Source organism: Danio aesculapii, chromosome 11 (genome assembly GCF_903798145.1).
Source record: "Danio aesculapii chromosome 11, fDanAes4.1, whole genome shotgun sequence".
Taxonomy (NCBI): Eukaryota; Metazoa; Chordata; class Actinopteri; order Cypriniformes; family Danionidae; genus Danio; species Danio aesculapii.
Window position 1 is genome coordinate 15,242,680 of NC_079445.1, and position 18,377 is coordinate 15,261,056.

The following is an 18,377-nucleotide window of genomic DNA, read 5'->3' on the forward strand; positions in this document are numbered from 1 at the left end:
CCTCTTAACCATCTTCTAGAACTCATTTTGCTAGTTTTCCTGCTTACCTTCTCACTTTCTGTGTCCAGTGCTGAGGTGGCCTCATCCAGAAGCAGTATTTTGGGGTCTCTTATGATCGCTCTGGCTATAGCAATACGTTGTTTTTGACCCCGGGAAAGCTGGGAACCTTGGGAACCAACATTGGTGTCGTATTTCTGCATCATGGAAGGAAGATGTATTAATGAAATTTTCATTTCTACATAAGACCATTCCAAAAACATCCTTGTGACCACCCAGAAAGACCCTAGCAACCAATCAAAACAGTAGGATAGTATCTACCTTCATGTAGCATTCATACAACAACTGCCTAGCAATATGAAAGATGGCATGTCCTTAAAGCCCTTTAAAATTAAAAGTGCTTCAAAATTTAAACTACTTGGAATGTAACGCCTGTTCACATCCTGCATGGTAACTAGATAACAATAAAGATATAGTTATAGATGAATACAAAAAATCTCTTCAAATATAAAAACAGGGGACTTCATATCACAATTATAGCATCCTCTTAAAAGTGAATTTTAATTAGGATTTTAATTGGCTTTCAATGTTTTTTATTTTTGTTCATCAGTTAGGGTTATGGTCAAGGGTTCAGTGGTCAACGTTGTGTGAGGGACCCCCATCGTAAAATGTTAATGTATCTATATAATTTATTAATTAAATAATTTAAAAAAAAGTTTTTTTTAGAGTAGAAAATGTATAATATTATTTGTGTTTGTGTTATGTTACATTACTTATATTAGTTTTTTTACATATACATTTTATTTGTTTTATACATTTTGTACAAAGGTGTGTAGGCACCTCTTGTATCCGTTCCGGTTCTTATTATTATTCTTCAGTCTTCTTCTTCCGTTCTAGGAATCTATGGCAGCCCTATGAACCGTTTGTGGCATTTCTGCAAATTTGGCACACTGGTAGAGAACAGTCTGATCTTAAACCACAATAAATTTGGACTCTCTAACTCAAAGTCTCTAGTGCCACCACTTGGCCAAAGTTTGAAAATTATTTTTTTCTTCTGATTGCTTGGCTCAAGCCGATTCAAACGCACCCTGTGACGTCATTTTCTGTCATGAAAATCATTTCTTTATTTCAAATTTTTTGAAAAACATATTTGAACGAACTCTTCTTAGGCTGTTTGTCAAATTTTCACCAAAACTGAAATCACATGATCTACAGACCATGCTGACCAAAAGTTATGGAACTCAAGTTGATTAGACTGTTTCCGATTAACTTGCGAACAAATTTAATGTAGAACTTGCGAAAGTTGACTTAAGGTGTTATCTCCATAGTCGAATGATGTCTGATTTTCCCAGGTCAGCCGATTTGGCTGTCGGACATTTTGAATTGACAAAACTGCTATATTTTACAGACACATTGGCGAATTGTTATGAAAGTTGGTATGTGTCTTTGGGACTGTGCTCAAAAAAGTGCAAAAAGGTGCTCAAAAAGTGTCGCTCACAGCGCCACCTTTTGGTCAAACGTTATAACAATATTTATAAAAATGCTAATAAATTTTGACTAATTTAGCCTATTGTTATGATACGTGTCTTGATACATTTCTTGGGTTGTTCTGACAATATTGATACCAATTATGCTTTAATTAGGCGAGCGCAGGGCTCAAAGTAACACGGGTTAAATGTAACACGAAGTTAAGGTATTTGCTCAGGGTTAACCATGGCATACTTCCGAGGTTTTCACCACAGTGTCAGCTGACGTCTTCCTGCCAGTGATTGAAAACATTCGGCGAAATTTGGATGAGAAACACAGAAGAAACCATTTTTGCAGCATAAAAGAATTTTTTATTATACAAAAAAAATCTGTGAAAGTGTGTGTGTACAATCTGATATTGTTGTGATCACCGTCTTCTAGGCTAAAAGGTTAAACCATTATAAAAGATGTAAAAAACACACAGTGACTGCTAGCCAGTTTTGAGGAAAACACGACACAGCGGGGTTAGTTGTAACAGGGTGTTACAATTAAGCCACACACTGTTGGACACTAATTAAACAAAAAATATATATTTTTTAATTTTGAGTGTAATGTTGAGAACTTTTTAAATAAAAAGGTTTTTTAATAGTAAATATTGTTTTAAGAAAAAAAATATTTTATTTGTAATAATGCAAATAAATGCATTGTATAATTACGGATAAATGGATAATAATGCAAATAGATTCAAATGTGTTTATCCAATAAACAAATAAATACATAAACATAATGTGCTATGTAGAATAAAAAAGAAATGAGCCAATTACTGAGGAAATATAGCTACTATTTAAAGTAAACAGAATGTGAAATCTGCCTTTGTAAGCATGTGTTACAACTAACCCCCTGTCTGTTACAACTAGTAATATTTTTACTCCTGGCACTTTTGGCAATACTGCACAGAAACCATGGGTCCAGCGATCATAATTCCAGTGCTCATTTGTAGGGGAGGCTTGTGTGTTGTTGGTAAAAAAAAATATGGTTTGTCTAACCCCATTACTTTGTTTATTTTTTGACCAAAACCAAAAAGTGTTACTTTGTGCCCCGCTCTCCCCTAACTGATCGTCCTGACCGCTATCTAGCCTTAATTCAAAAAACCTTCTTTTTCAAAGTCCTCCTACATCGTTTGGCTAATTTTCACCAAATTTGACTCCGATTATCTTCAGACCATGCTGACAAAAATTTATATAATTTGTGTCAATAGGTGTAACAGTTTTTGTTTACAGAACCGACAAATGTGATGGCATGATGCCAAACTACATCTGAGGCTGTATCTCTCTGATAGTTAAAGATAATGACACCAAACTTTAGGTCTGTCATTGTCGCCACCCACTGACAACATCATAAAAAATTGGTGAGAGTGCCACCTATGGGTCAAGAGTTATAAGACATTCATTAGCCATCATTAATGAAATTTACAAATTTGGTATTAACTTTTGACTGCATATGCTTATTTTGATGAAATTAGTCAGCCAAGCTTCCTGTCTGCCATTTTGATTTTGTTCAAACCATTCTTTTTTTTAACTCCTCCTAGACTGTTGGTCCAATCGTCGCCAAATTTGACTCGGATCATCTTCAGACTATGTAGACCAAAAGTTATGGAATTCATGTCGATAGACAAAACTGTTGTAATTCAGCATTTGCGCAAACTTGATGTAACGTTGCCAGATGACATTACAGGCTGAATTATTGCAATGGTTTAAAGTATTGAAACCAAACTTTATGTGTGTGATCGAGACCTGACATTGACCAAACTATGTCAGTTTGCGCCACCTTCTGGGTAAAATTGACAAACAATTAAATTCTACCAATAGAAATCATACCAAATTTATCAATTAACTTTTGAATAATTTTGTCTAATGTCATGTGACTGGTCTTGCAGATTCCCTGTATCATACAGAGAACATTGATATAATTTATTCCCTAATTGACACGACTTCCTGTCCACCATCTTGAATTAGTTTGAAAATCTGTTGTTTTGAACTCTCCATAGATTGTTAGCCCAGTTTATAGAATTTTCCAGTTGCTCTGTAGCTTGTTGCCATGTTTGTTTATGATGTGGCCGCTGGGCTGCTTGGCCCTGATAACTGCTGCTTGCAGCTATATTTACATTTGTATTATTTACCTAGAATTTTTTAATTTATTATTTATCATGGTCAAGGGTTCAGTGGTCAACGTTGTGTGAGGGACCCCCATCGTAAAATGTTAATGTATCGATATAATTTATTAATTAAATAATTAAAAAAAAGTTTTTTAGAGTAGAAAATGTATAATATTATTTGTATTTGTGTTACGTTACATTACTTATATTAGTTTTTTTACATATACATTTTATTTGTTTTATACATTTTGTACAAAGGTGTGTAGGCACCTCTTGTATCCGTTCCAGTTCTTATTATTATTCTTCAGTCTTCTTCTTCCGTTCTGGGAATCTATGGCAGCCCTTTGAACCGTTTGTGGCATTTCTGCAAACTTTGGCACACTGGTAGAGAACAGTCTGATCTTAAACCACAATAAATTTGGACTCTCTAACTAAAAGTCTCTAGTGCCACAACTTGGCCAAAGTTTCAAAATTATTTTTTTCTTCTGATTGCTTGGCTCAAGCCGATTCAAACGCACCCTGTGACGTCATTTTCTGTCATGAAAATCATTTCTTTATTTCAAATTTTTTGAAAAACATATTTGAACGAACTCTTCTTAGGCTGTTTGTCAAATTTTCACCAAAACTGAAATCACATGATCTACAGACCATGCTGACCAAAAGTTATGGAGTTGATTAGACTGTTTCCGATTAACTTGTGAACAAATTTAATGTAGAACTTGCGAAAATTGACTTAAGGTGTTATCTCCATAGTCGAATGATGTCTGATTTTCCCAGGTCAGCCGATTTGGCTGTCGGACATTTTGAATTGACAAAACTGCTATATTTTACAGACGCATTGGCGAATTGTTATGAAAATTTTTTTATTTATTTAGAATAATGTGCTTATTTAAATAATATATAATATATTTTTTATCGTATTAATTAAATAATTTATTTATCATTTTATTTGTACATTTTTTCTTCAAAGATTAATTAAGACCACCAGCACTCCTGGTCAGCCCCCGATGGTCCCTGGATGCTAGTTTGAAAACTCCATGTATAAATTTGATTACTGTTATAACTGTCACTCTTGGTGTAAACAGGCCTTTGAAATCTTGATCTTTTTATCTAGATTTACTTAATGTTTATTATCATTTATAATACATAACCTTGGGTCAACTTGTGTTCTTAAAATCTTCTTTATCAATGAATGATTTAATCTGATTAGAAGTAAACCAATCAAAGTTGAATCTCTGAGATGTCAACATATAATTCAAAGAGCAAATGCAATTCATTCTAAATTCTTATCATCCAAAGGTTTCTTAGTCATCACCTCAGGAAGTGACATCACAAAGTCATGCAGCTGGGCCTTCTTTGCTGCGGAAATGACATCGTTCATGCTGAGCTCGCGTTGATTGTCTCCATAGCGGATGTTCTCTGCAATACTGCAGTCAAAGAGAATCGGCTCCTGGGAGACAATCCCGATCTTAGAGCGCAGGTAAGCAACGTTGATCCGAGAACTTTCACAGCCATCAATCAGCTGATCGATAAAAAACAATGAACACAAACATAAAATAATTATTTAAAGCAGAAATCAGTCAGTACTGTCTGTTTATATGGACAACATTAACACAATTAAGACAATACTATGATTAAGAATCTACCATGTAAACAGTAGGAGTGTGAAGGGCTGCACAATATATGCAAAAAGTATCATCGCAATAACATTCATTCATTCATTTTCTTTCAGCTTAGTCTCTATTTCAGAGGTCGCCAAAGCGGAATGAACCATAAACTATATGTTTTACACAGCGGATGCCCTTCCAGCCACAACCCAGTACTGGGAAACACCCATACACACACACTACGGGCAATTTAGATTATTCACTTCACCTATAACGCATGTCTTTGGACTGTGGGGGAAACCTGACCACTTGGAGGAAACCCACGCCAATACATGGAGAATATGCAAACTCCAGACAGATATGCCAACTTGTCCAGCCAGTACTCAAACCAGTGACCTACTTGCTGTGAGGCAACAGCGCTAAATACTGAGGCACTTTACTGTTTTTTAAATTTTTTTAGGGATGCACCAAAATGGAAATTCTGGGCCAAAACCAAAATCTCTGGCCACAAGGTAAACCTAGAGCTGGAAATAAATACTAATGATGGGAGTAGAGAAAAGACAGGAAAATCACAACAGCCAATATGAGTCCAAATATCAGCCCAGGCTTTCATTAGTGTCTAAATGTTTGCACCTTGACAGTTTTTTAGATCAGAAAAGTTTATTAGATCAGAAAAATATCCATTATTACCAGTTTATTTTAGTATGATCCTTACATAAATTACTTTTTTAAAGCATATAAAAAAAATAGCTTTTCTCTAGGTAAATATTATATGGCAAGAAACATCCTCATCACTGATCTCACAGTTAGAGTTTTACTCCATTTATACAACTATTCTCATAAAACATGCCTAATGATCAGTGAGTTGGACTTGTAATCCATCACGGCCAATTTAGTTAATCCAATTCACCCATAGCGCACGTCTTTGGACTGTGGGGGAAACCTGAGCACCCGGAGGAAACCCACGAACACGGGGCGAACTCTACACAGAAATGCCAACTGGCCCAGCCGGGAATCGAACCAGTGACCTTATTGCTGTGAGGCGACAGTGCTAACCACTAAGCCACCGTGCCACCCTGTGACTATATATAAAAATAATATAAAATAAAAATTATATATGAAATTTGCATATATCTCCATGTATCCTTTTTCTATATGCGTAACATAAGAGTAGAGTTTTGGGTCACACTTTTTTAAAATGTAGTTTCTTCATGAGTAGTATGCAATTTCAGCTTAATTCTTTTTTGAACACTATTTAGGATTAGTATGTGAATTGGAACACTGCGCATGGCTTTGAGCAAGAATTTGTATCCGCTGTTATCTGCTTGCGCATATAACGTCAAAAAACTTGAAGCTTTCCTAAAAAATGTTTAACAAATCCCCAACCCAAAAGTCTATTAACCTTATTCTACAATGCAGAAGTGCGTTCGCTTTTGCGATTGTTTTAGAACTTCCGATTCAGTCGCCTTTGGGAGAAATGACAAGGAATAATAATAAATGTTAGAAAACAGTCAAACTACTTGCTCTACAATCAAATGTGTTCATGACTATACAGTTGAAGTCAGAATTATTAGCCCCCCTTACCCAAATATTACTCAAATGATGTTTAACAGAGCAAGGAACTTTTCACAGTGTGTCTGATAATATTTTTTTTCTTCTGGAAAAAGTCTTATTTGTTTTATTTTGGCAAGAATAAAAGCAGTTTAAAATTTTTATTAACCATTTTAAGGTCAGAATTATTAGCCCCTTTAAGCAAAATTTTTCTCGACTGTCTACAGAACAAACCATCAATATACAATAACTTGCCTAATTACCTGCCTAGTTAACCTAATTAAACTAGTTAAGCCTTTAAATGTCACTTTAAGCTGTGTAGAAGCATCTTGAAAAATATCTAGTCAAATATTATTTACTATCATCATGAAACAGATAAAATAAGTCAGTTATTAGTAAGAAGTTAATAAAACTATTATAACTATTAACTAATAAAACTATTAACTATCTCTCCGTTACAGAAATTAGGGGAAAAAAAAAACAGGGGGGCTAATAATTCAGGTGGGCTAATAATTCTGACTTCAACTGTACATTAAAAAGTGGAAAAAAATAATACAAAAATATCAATTTGCAACATCAAACCGGATAACAAGCTGTTTTAAACATTTAAAAATCAATGGAAGTGAATGAGAGCGGAAGTCTCCAGACAAAAAGATTCATAATGGCTGCCGTATGCTCATACATGAAGAATAAGGTCAATATGGTACCATAACAAATCAAATTGTGACATGACGTTAAGTTATCGATGTAATATAACGTTTAAAATGGGAAATTGAACATTGTAAAAGTAACAATTATCATATTGTAAATGATTAGATTACGAATGTAATGCGTGAAAGCTTTTCTTACCACACGTCCACTGTTGGGATCGTAGAATCTCTCCAGTAGTTGAACACTGGTGCTTTTTCCACAACCACTGCTCCCCACAAACGCTAAAGTCTGTCCTGGTTTAACACTCACATTCAGTCCATTCAGAACCTGAATATCTGGTCGGGACGGGTATGTGAACTTGCAGTCTATAAACTCAATGTCCCCTTTAAAATTATCCTTAAAGAAAGAAAAAGAAAAAGCAGTTGACTTTATTTAAACTTTGATCAAAGTCTGACCATATCCTTCTGCGTTTGAAGTGATGGTCCTTCTCTGATGACATTTGACAGTTTCACGGCTTCAGGCTCAATATTCTTAACCAGGCCACTCTTACCATTAGTTAGCTATGAGGGAATTATTTGCAAAAAAGAAAGCCCCACCCCCTACTCAATATTCGATTTCAGCTGGAAGTACATTAACATACAGAAATAAAAGTTTCATCATCATGTAGGACTATTTTACAGTACACTGTTGCTTATATATTGTTTTTCTCCCCCATACAACTGAATGTGAAATACAGTGGTCCCTCACTATAACGCAGTTCACCTTTCATGGCCTCGCAGTTTTGCGTTTTATATAGTGCAATTTTTTTACAGCGCATTGTGTTCTGCGTCCTGATTGGCTGTAGACCATTGTCAATCAATCTCCTCCGTGTCTCCTGTACAGTACAGAATGCATTTAGCTTGCCAAATTAACATTCGATCACTAGCAGTGTGTTTTTAACATGGATACAAAAAGGGTTGTAACTGTCCGCAGCAAGACCATCGTAAAGAGGATCGCACACTGGATGCGCCGTTCCAAGCAGCGCCATGCATTTTAGAATTGTAAACATAGGTTTCTATCAGGGTACGCACATCTGCACTCTAAGTCAACAGCTATATGCGGTGCCTAGCTACAATTCAGGACACTGTTCATATTTCTGCCGGGCCACAGAGCGCCATCTGAATAATTTTATTTTAAATAACATGCGAATGTGCACGTTGTGTGTTACTTCCAGCTTTCATGTGCGCGGCGCATCCTCTTTGCGACCCCCTTAAAGATGGAGTCTGCTAGTTTTGTGGATCAGTGACTGCAGGAAAAAGAACATTAAACTGGACGCTAACATTATCCGTACAAAAGCCTAAAAGCTTTATGAACCTTTTGCTGACAGCGATGAATTGGTTTCATTCTATAACACTGGACTTATTTTCTATGAAAGTTTGAACTTTGACAGTGTTTAAACGAAAAGTGTTTAGAGCGAAAAGTGTGAAAATGTTAATGCCTGTCTGAGAAAAATGTATAAAGTGTTTAGTGAGGGGTTTTACGTCCTTAAAACATCTATAACAACTGTAAAAAATAAAGCAGACTGCTTAGAGGATTTTGCCTATTGTGGGTTATTTTTAGAAATGCTGCAAATAACAAGGGACCACTGTAAATGGTTGGTACTGATTCTTAAAATACCCATTTTTGTCCGTCCATGCTGTAGACACTGATTTTGGGAATGCGGTCAAGTAGCTGGAAAAATCGGGCAGCAGAGATCTTGGCTTTGGCATAGTCTGGAGTATAGGAGGATGCTCGGCCAAGAGCTGTGCCACTGGTAACAATCGCTGAAATCACCCTGTAAACGAAAGGAAATTAACTCTACAAACTATACACGTTGTTGTTCTTTGTCATTCATTGCAAAACACGATAAGTTCAGATTACTCAAAACATTTAGTTTAAGTTAATAGAACTTAATTTTATCGTTTACTACAACATGTCTGTGACAAGTGGGTGGCACACAGGCAGGGGCGTAGCGGACATTTTAAAAGTGGGGGGACAGCTGTATGAGATCATATGTTCATATAATTATTAATCACCTGTTTCTAAATGGTCTGTCTCTAAAAGTGAGGGGGACATACCCAAACCCCCATCCGCCGCCCCCCCAAATACTATTAATCCAATTTACCTATAGCACCTAAACCAGACCACCCGGAGGAAACCCATGTGAACACGGGAAAAACATGCAAACTTCACACAGAAATGCCCACTGGCCCAGCCAGGAGTCGAGCCAGCGACCTTTTTGCAGTGAAGTGACCACTAAGCCACCATGCCACATTCAAATTAACTAACTGGTGTAATTAGTTTGCTATGTTTGCTTCTGTTTTGTGTTACCTGAAAACAAAACTGAAGTGTAGCCCCTCGCGATAGACCAGGTATCCACCAAATCGATAAGAGGCAGAATTTGCCATGAAGACCACACACTGCGCAAACCCATAGCAGGCGCCGTACACGTTTGCTTTTTTCAGTGCGGCTTGGTACGGGGCCTCTAGCTGTGTCTCAAACATTTCAACAAAATTACGCTCTTTTCCCAGTCCGGCAATGGTGCGAATGTTATTCAGAGCTTCTCCAGATATCTGCACTCACACACAGATTGAGAGAAAGTTTAATAAAACTGATGAAAAATTAAGGAACACTTTCAGTTACCTCACAGACATTTGGTGTTAATATGGCACATGGTGATAATGGGATAATCAATGATTTGGAAAGATAGTGAGCAGTTTTTTTTTGTTTGTACCTTGGGGGTGATCTACTTCACAATTATAAAAGGATTGTATTTTTTTTGGTAATGACTTCATAAAATGAACAACAGACATTGAAAGCTTGCATCTACAATCTCATTAGAAGCTTTGAATGTAAAAACAGACATGGAAAAAATAATTTTCAGCCAGAATGACCTCTATGGCCATTCTAGAACAGGGATGCCCAAACTAGGGCCTGCGGGCCAAAGTTGGCCCACAGTAACCTTTGATTTGGCCCACCCTCCCATCTGAGAAGAGAGGAAGAATGATGGGAATGGTTTATAGATTGTCATTTCAAATCTAATGTAACCTTGTTTGTTTGTTTATCATTAAAAGCTAACTGAAATTAAATGTTTCAATTAAATGGTGTGAATTAATCAGATTTAGATTAAATGTACAAACTGTCACCGACGCAAAGAGGACAAATCAAGGCAAAGGCAGATTCTGCTTGACTAGTGTATTCATCATTGAACTCCACTGTGTTATAAATGGGATTATGTTTTTATTGCAATATGTTTTTCATTTAAAATGTTATACTGCACAAGTTAATTGGATTTAAAGTCATGTCTTCGATTTCATTTTAAGTCTTCTAAAATAAATCAGGAAACTACCCATGGCAACTTTAATGTAATATACAGTAGCTTGGTATATTTACCTTCAGACCACAGCTCTCAATGATATTTGGCTTTTGGCCCATTATATGAAAAAGTTTGAGCAACCCTGTTCTAGAAGTTATACAATTCGGATTGTTCTAGTGTTAACAAGAGAAATTGGTTGTTCCAAAATGAATACTGCATCTCTTCAATGAAACTAACTTATTTCAGTCTTCCTAAAGGGCTGGTCATTCACTAAAGACAAATGAGAATGTCAGTCTGTTTAACCTTGCAGCTGAAATTGCTGGTCAGAGAACTGGTCCAAATGTAACTTTATGGGCTGTTTCTACTGAGTGGTACGGTATGATACGGTTTGGTACACTTTTATGGCAGTTTCAGTCAAAGTGTACCAAAAAGCGAACCGTACCGTACCACTTTTTGGGTACCCTTTGCAAAAGGCAGCTGAACGCTATTGGTTTAGAGATATGTCACTCACTCGTGGACAAGCAGGAAAATGAAGAAAACCACCTTTTTTAAAAACACAGCCAAGACATTACACCCTAGTAATATATACATATACTAATGAGCTATGTTCGACCTGAGCTCAAAAAAAACTTGTCGTCGTCTTGATGAACAGTCACAAAGCCAAGAAGAACAAAATCTGCTGTGTCCTGCTGTTGTTTTACGAGACCGTCTAAAAGTGTGAGCGGTTTCACTTTCTCCAGAGAGCTCGCCACACATCTATATTTGAAATAACGAACTTCTTGAGCTCATGTCTATAACGTGCGCATGATTGTTGAAGTGCTTCTGACATCCGATCCTTTCAGAAACGGACAAACACCAGAGTGACGTGCAAAAAACAAAGGAGAAGCCGGAAATGCAAATGCAACCTATCGTAAAACATGAACAAACTGAATGACTATTATGTATGACGGAATTACAAGAAGAATTTATTTTTATTACTTTTGTGTCTTTATTTTTTATTCGAAAAAAAATGTTCAGACTAACAACAGATTAATCAATCTTTTTTTTTTGTATAAATAACAATAAATATAGTGCGGGGGGGCCTTGCTCCAGACTTCTGTCTAACAAGAAGTCTAGACAAGTCACAAGGAGCTGGATGCTTGTAGAAGTTGTGAAATACTGTATATTGAAGATGCATTTAACTGCTCAGTTCTGGTATGCAGAGAAGGGTTGCAGAAAGAGGAAGTATGTTTGGGTGCAACAGCTAAAGGACCTGTTAATATCAGTTGTGTATATATGCTGGAGTGAGGGAAATGTAAGTTAGTAACGAACCTCCTGAATGTAATTCTTGTATTGCATTGGGGTAACGTAACCCATAGCTCTGTCTTCTAATTATTCATTTGTATCTAATAAATTACTAATATTTTTGACATTGAAGAAAACCCTCTCCTGACTCTTTTTTTATTGAACACGCACGGAATTGGCTAGATATTCCAACAAAATAATCGACAATTGAGTAATGGTCTTTATTGGGATTGCAGAAAATATAATCCAGCAAACAATTTTGTGTTTAATAGACGTCTAATAGACATCTAAATGTAGACAGCTTGGCTAAAACAAGGCTAAACTTGGTCTGTCAGTGAAAATCTAATAGACATCTAAGAATAGCCTAAAACTATACTAGTCGTCAAATAGACAGATTTTATATGTGTAGTCAGCCATTTCTGTTTATTTGATGACTAGTCTAGTTTTGCCCAATTCTTAGACCCTTATTAGATTTTCACTGACAGCCCAAATTTAGCCAACACAACTATGTTTAGACTTCTGTTAGACATCTTTTAAAAACCATAAATGCTTGCTGGGAAATGTCTAAATTTGTAGGATTATTAATTATGATTGTTTATTAAAGAAATTGAGTGTTTATAATTTGCTAATTTTGATCTCCACTGTATACAACAGGCTAGTTTGAGCTCACCTGTCCTGCTGTTTCCATGGCCTCTTTGTCCTGCTTGGCGAATCCAGTAAGCATTTTAGCCTGAAACCCTCCAGAGAGAGCCAAGAATGGAAGAAAACACAGGATGACTAGAGTGAGCTTCCAGCTGAAGTAAAAGGAGATGATAATGGCCACACCGATGTTGGTCAGAGAATTCACAATCATGCCGATCTGAGAACCTGTGGCCTGGGATGAGAGTTTATTTAGTCTTAATTAAGTTTCACTTTAATTCAAAAGTTTCACATATCATAAAGAAGCTAATGAAAAGTAACAGCTGAGTGATTTTCTTACTCCTTGGACTTGTGAGGCATCTGTAGCCAGTCTTGTTGTTAAGGCACCAGGGCTGTTTCTGCGATCATCAAACCAGCCGACCTCTTGCCCCAACATTGCCTGAAAGCCCAGACGCCTCAATCTACGAGTGAGCAGCTCGCCGGATTTAGAGAACGCATAGCCCTAAAAATAAATACAAAAAGCACAACAATAGCACCTTTCCCCACCTCATTTTATTATCCAAAATGTATCGAAGCACAATTAAAAATGCTAAATGTGATGACCTGTATAATTAAAATGAGTTTACAATATTTTTCTAAAGCTCTTTTTAGGTCAACATCTTTCATGGCAGATATAACCTTAACTAGAGTAAGTTATCTACTGTGAGTAAGTTTAAGATGAAGTATGCAAGACTGACCAGTAGTTGGACTGGGTATTGCAGTTAAAATTCAAAATACTTTTTCACCCAGCTCCTCCCCTAAAGACTTCATGCAAGCGCAGGTTGCCAGATTGACGGCACCACTGCAAGCTAGCGTACTTGTCTATCAACCCTACATCGTAACTGCGTGAGAAAAGGAATCTGTTCTATTTTATAAAAGAAAAACTTAAATTTTAGAAACAGTTTCTATTTCTCACGGCTGAACAACAGCACATCGTTGGATTTGCTCTTGAATGTTTTGGCTTTCAGCTGTGACATTTACTGTACATTACACTGAACTAAACTGTACTTCAACTGTGAAAACTGGATTGAAGCAGTTTAAATTCACTAGAACTAAGCTGCTTTCACACAATCTACATTGTAAAAGCACAATATAGAAATAAAGATGAATCGAATTGAACAACAGCATAAACTACTTTGAAAACAATTACCTCAGGTACTGATTTTGTGCTTTTTTCAGTGTTGAAAGTAAACAATGTATGTTTGAAAGCCGTTTTATGTGACATTTATTGCCATTTTGAAAGCAGCAGCAGATAGTTTACCTCAGATCTTGAACTGTGATTCAGTGCAAACCAATAAATATCAGTCACTCAGCATGTACTTTTAATAGTGTTAAAGAGGTTTAATGTGTATTAATTAGATTCCAAACCTTACCGTCTCGTTGAAGTGCAATGAATGCTGTGCTTCTGAATGGCTGTACTTGAAATGCTTTTTGTCATAATGCGCCTGGTGCAGACAGTCAAATTGCTTGTTGCTGGAATCTGGAATGAACGCTGCTCAGCTAATGTTTAAGTTTTTAATATTTATATTATTTGATAATTAAAAAACTCCTAATGTGGATTTTTAGAACTCTGAATCTGTCACATTTTCAACCGCAGCCGCATACATTGGTGCATCTTAGACTGAAATTAAATCCAGTCCGTTTTCTACCAAGGCAACCCTAAGTGCTGAAATATAACTGGGTAAACTGGCAGTGGGTGGGTTATAGAAACCAAATCAAAGACAAACATTCTGGCACAGAATGAACATTTTCAAAAGAGAATCTGTCTGTGTGTCTTTGGGCAGCCTCAAAGCCAGCAAGAGGAACAAAAAAAGTTTGCCGCGCGACTTTTCCTCTCACGCCATTGGTCAGTCAGTAGAGAATTAGTGTGACTTGACCAATAGCGTTTTTTTATTTTCTGGCAAGTAAACTCAGTTAAAGATCACGCCAAGCATATCCTCTGATCTGCACTGCAAACTCCACGCAAATGACGCAAAAGGACTTCCTTAGAGACTCCATATTCCAAACATCAGAGAAAATCACAGGAAGAGAGACAGAGACCCAGACGTAGGTTTTAGTCATGCGTTTTTAGGCTTGATTAAAAAGGTGTTTTTATAGTCTTGGTGGTTCTTACTAAATTCTCTATTTTACTTGTTGTTTTTCTGATTGTCTGTGTATCGTATGTTTGTTTATTTTGTTTTAGACTAGTCATTAACCCACTTTATAACCACGTTGGATTGTCTTTGTTTTTGCCTCAGAGAAACGGTTACTTTATTGGTAAAAGGTCCTTGCTACCAGCTAATTAAAGTTTAATAAAACTGCTAAAACTATTTTACTGCGCAAGTAAGCTATAATTCCCTTTCTAGATAAATAAACAATTAAGAGTCTGCTCAAACGAGTCATTGTTTTTTTATTTCATTAAATTAACTAAGTTAATTCAGAATATTCATAATTAAAAATATCTTGTTATTATTAATCATTAATATTTATAAATTGAGCTAATTTCGTTACATCTACTAGCCTATTAGACTGGTTAGCTAGGCATTTGAAGATAACTCTTTTGTCACTTTAAGTTTTGATTAAAATTCTGTAACTAAAGTACTTCTGTAATATACAATATTTCCAATGAAAAGCTAAATATAAAGACAAACCTGTAACATTTGGGTGAAAAAGGAAACCAAACCAACAACTACAAAGAACAGACAGATGCCGTTAATCTCCCTCCGTTGTTCAACAGGATCCGGCATCGAGAATGTCTGTGGATAAATAGAAAATGCTGAAAGTCACCCTTACAGAAACCGTATGAAGTACAAGAGAACAACAGACATAAACCTCACCGCCAGGATTTGACTGAATAGGAGAGAGTAGACTGGGTTCACCCCTCCATTCACAGCAGCTCCAATGCTTCCAAAAAACATGTAGGGCCACTCAGGAGCGTTGTATTTCAGAATACGAGCCACTGGAGCTGGTTCCACCTGCTCTGCAGTATCTTCAGGAACACCGCTCTACACACACACACAGCATGCATATGTGTAAGCCAATTAAGATGTACTGTATGTTTGATCAAGGTTTTGGAAAGCTGTAACCTTTCCCATGAACTCCTGAGGAACGGTGGTTTCAGAATATGAGCGAGGGCCTAGTTCTCCAGCGATGGCCACTGAAGATTCAGGAACAGCGTTTGACAGCTGAGATCGAGATCTTTGGTGAATAGAAGCTCTGCAGATATAATAGTGATAGTGAGTAAGAAGTTTAAAGAGGGGAAAAACTTTAACATTACTACTTATTTCTTATACAGTGGTAGTTTCAAAGCACTTCCAAAAGAGCTGTTTAACTACCCTGCTGAAAAAAAACAAAAAAAAAATAATTATATAAATTTGTTTTGCCTTTAATGCATAGGTCTTAAATTCAATTCCTGGAGGGCCACAGCTCTGCACAGTTTTGCTCCAACCCTAATCAAACACAGTGGCCCTCCAGGAATTGAGTTTGAGACCTATGCATTAACCCCTTCAGACCCTGCGTCCATTACAATGGACATCACATGACATCCCATGTTTTTTTCACTTCCGGAGCATTTCACCAAATTTTAAGCCTACAGTCCATGAAAGTGGACATTTTTCATCCAATCAAATGGCAGTAAGGCTCTGCATGATGTAATTTGAAAAAAATCCACTGAACTAAAAAGCAGCATGGCAGCACTTCATTCCAAACACAGAAGTAAGCCACATTTACATGGTTTTATTCAGATGTATTGATATGTTTGCAGATATTTCATAGATTGTATGTAAAAAAGAGGGATTTAACTTACTAATTAAAGTTACAAATCGATTGTAGAATTGCAAGCTTTAGATCAGGATTTTTTCAAATATGTTTGTCCATTACGATGGACAGTGGGTTCAAAGGTCTGTTATTAAAATTAAATCTCCAGCAATGCTGATCGAGCTTTTTTATATTCAAAATGTATATCAATGCACTAATTTTTTGTTGAAACTATTTCATATGCAGAGTACACAGTTCTTGAAGTCCTTGAATGTATAGCAGATGGAAATGTCTCAGATGTGGACAATATGTTGAGTGATGAGGAAGATGGAGATACAGTTGATAGATCTGTAGGATTAGGGATAGTTAGTTAATTAATTAGTTAAGGCTTTTATTACAATGAAATGCTCCTCAATTAATTGAATTCTGCTATACCATTTATCTGCATATATGGTTTTATAATATTGTATCAATATGAATTAGAATATAAAACATTTATGTTGTTTTGTAAGGGGCAGTTTCTGCTAACAATTTCAGGGCAAGACAGAGATGAGCCACTGTTACCAGAGGTAGGGGGAGAAATTGAGGTTGAGGCAGAGGAAAGTCAGGATCAAGAAGACAGAGAAGATCATGATGCAGATGTAGAACCATTACTTTGTAATGTCACAAAGAAAAGTGATATTCATTGGCGTCAGACCCCCTTTACCCCAGTACAGACTACATGGGAAAGTCCTTCCACTGACCCTCCTGAGCCACTAACACCATATGGCTACTTCAAGCAGTATGTTCCAAGTGAGATGTTTGAACTGATGAGCACAATGACCAATATATATGCGGAACAAAAGGCAGTCAAGGGTTACAAACATGCTTCAGCTTCTGAGATTGAAGTCCTTGTTGGCCTACATATGGCGATGGGCGTGCTTGGTATTCCCAGAGTGAGAATGTACTGGTCCTCCAGAATCAGTATTGGAATTTTCAAGGATACCATGTCTCGAGATCGTTTTTTTCAGCTCCGCTCCAACCTGCATGTTGTGAACAACTATGAGAGGCCTCCGGAAGACACTGATGTGTTCTTTAAGGTCAGGCCACTCTATGAGTCCATAAGGAAACGCTGTCTGCAGCTACAACTGGAGGAAGAGCTTTGTGTTGATGAGCAGATTGTGCCTTTCAGGGGAAAACTCTCTGTGCTCCAGTATGTCAAAGGGAAACCTACACCATGGGGAGTGAAGTTGTATTTCCTTTGTGGCAAAAGTGGGCTTGCTTATGATTTCCTCATCTACCAAGGTGCCACAACAGAGCTTTCTGAGCAAAGCAAAAAGGTTTTAGGCCATGGCGCTTCTGTTGTCACGCACTTGTGCCAGAGAATCAAGGCTCCCAACCATAAGATCTATTTTGACAATTACTTCACCACTTACAATGTTCTTGAAGTTCTTGCAGAAAAGAAAATCCATGCTGCTGGAACAGCAAGGATTTGTCGTTTTGCAAATCCTCCACTAAAGACAGACAAGGAAATGTCAAAGAAAGAGCGGGGAAACCATGATCAAGTTCGAAGTAGAGATGGAAAGATTGTTCTGGTGAAGTGGTTTGATAATCGCTCTGTTGTGCTGGCTTCCAACTTTGTTGGTGTTGGAGAAGAAGATGAAGTTCAGAGGTGGGATCAAAAAGAGAAGCAGTATCTGAAGGTCAAGCGTCCAGAGGTTGTGAAGAAATACAACAAGGCCATGGGAGGGGTGGACAAGCTTGATCAACTAATCAGCCTTTACAGGATTGATATCAGATCTCGCAAATGGCCACTGCGCATGATTTTTCATGCCTTTGATTTTGCTGTGGTGAACAGTTGGCTTGAGTATCGCAGAGACCATGAAAGCAAGGGAACTCAGCCACAGAAAATCATGGATCTTCTTGATTTCAAAATGAA

The 18,377-nt window shown here is 36.9% G+C and overlaps 1 protein-coding gene across 2 annotated transcripts in view; it reads right to left on the reverse strand.

The window, feature by feature from the left end:
• The window catches only part of abcb11b (ATP-binding cassette, sub-family B (MDR/TAP), member 11b), a 55,145-nt gene that overhangs the window by 3,614 nt on the left and 33,154 nt on the right, over window positions 1-18,377 (reverse strand). For both annotated transcript variants that reach the window (XM_056467790.1, XM_056467789.1), the window contains 10 exons: window positions 15,790-15,919; window positions 15,541-15,708; window positions 15,355-15,459; window positions 13,026-13,187; window positions 12,717-12,920; window positions 9,778-10,019; window positions 9,085-9,241; window positions 7,627-7,824; window positions 4,935-5,141; window positions 48-194 (listed from right to left, as the gene is read on the reverse strand). In XM_056467790.1, the coding sequence (XP_056323765.1) occupies window positions 48-194; window positions 4,935-5,141; window positions 7,627-7,824; window positions 9,085-9,241; window positions 9,778-10,019; window positions 12,717-12,920; window positions 13,026-13,187; window positions 15,355-15,459; window positions 15,541-15,708; window positions 15,790-15,919 (1,720 nt within the window). The remainder of the gene's footprint in view (window positions 1-47; window positions 195-4,934; window positions 5,142-7,626; window positions 7,825-9,084; window positions 9,242-9,777; window positions 10,020-12,716; window positions 12,921-13,025; window positions 13,188-15,354; window positions 15,460-15,540; window positions 15,709-15,789; window positions 15,920-18,377) is intronic.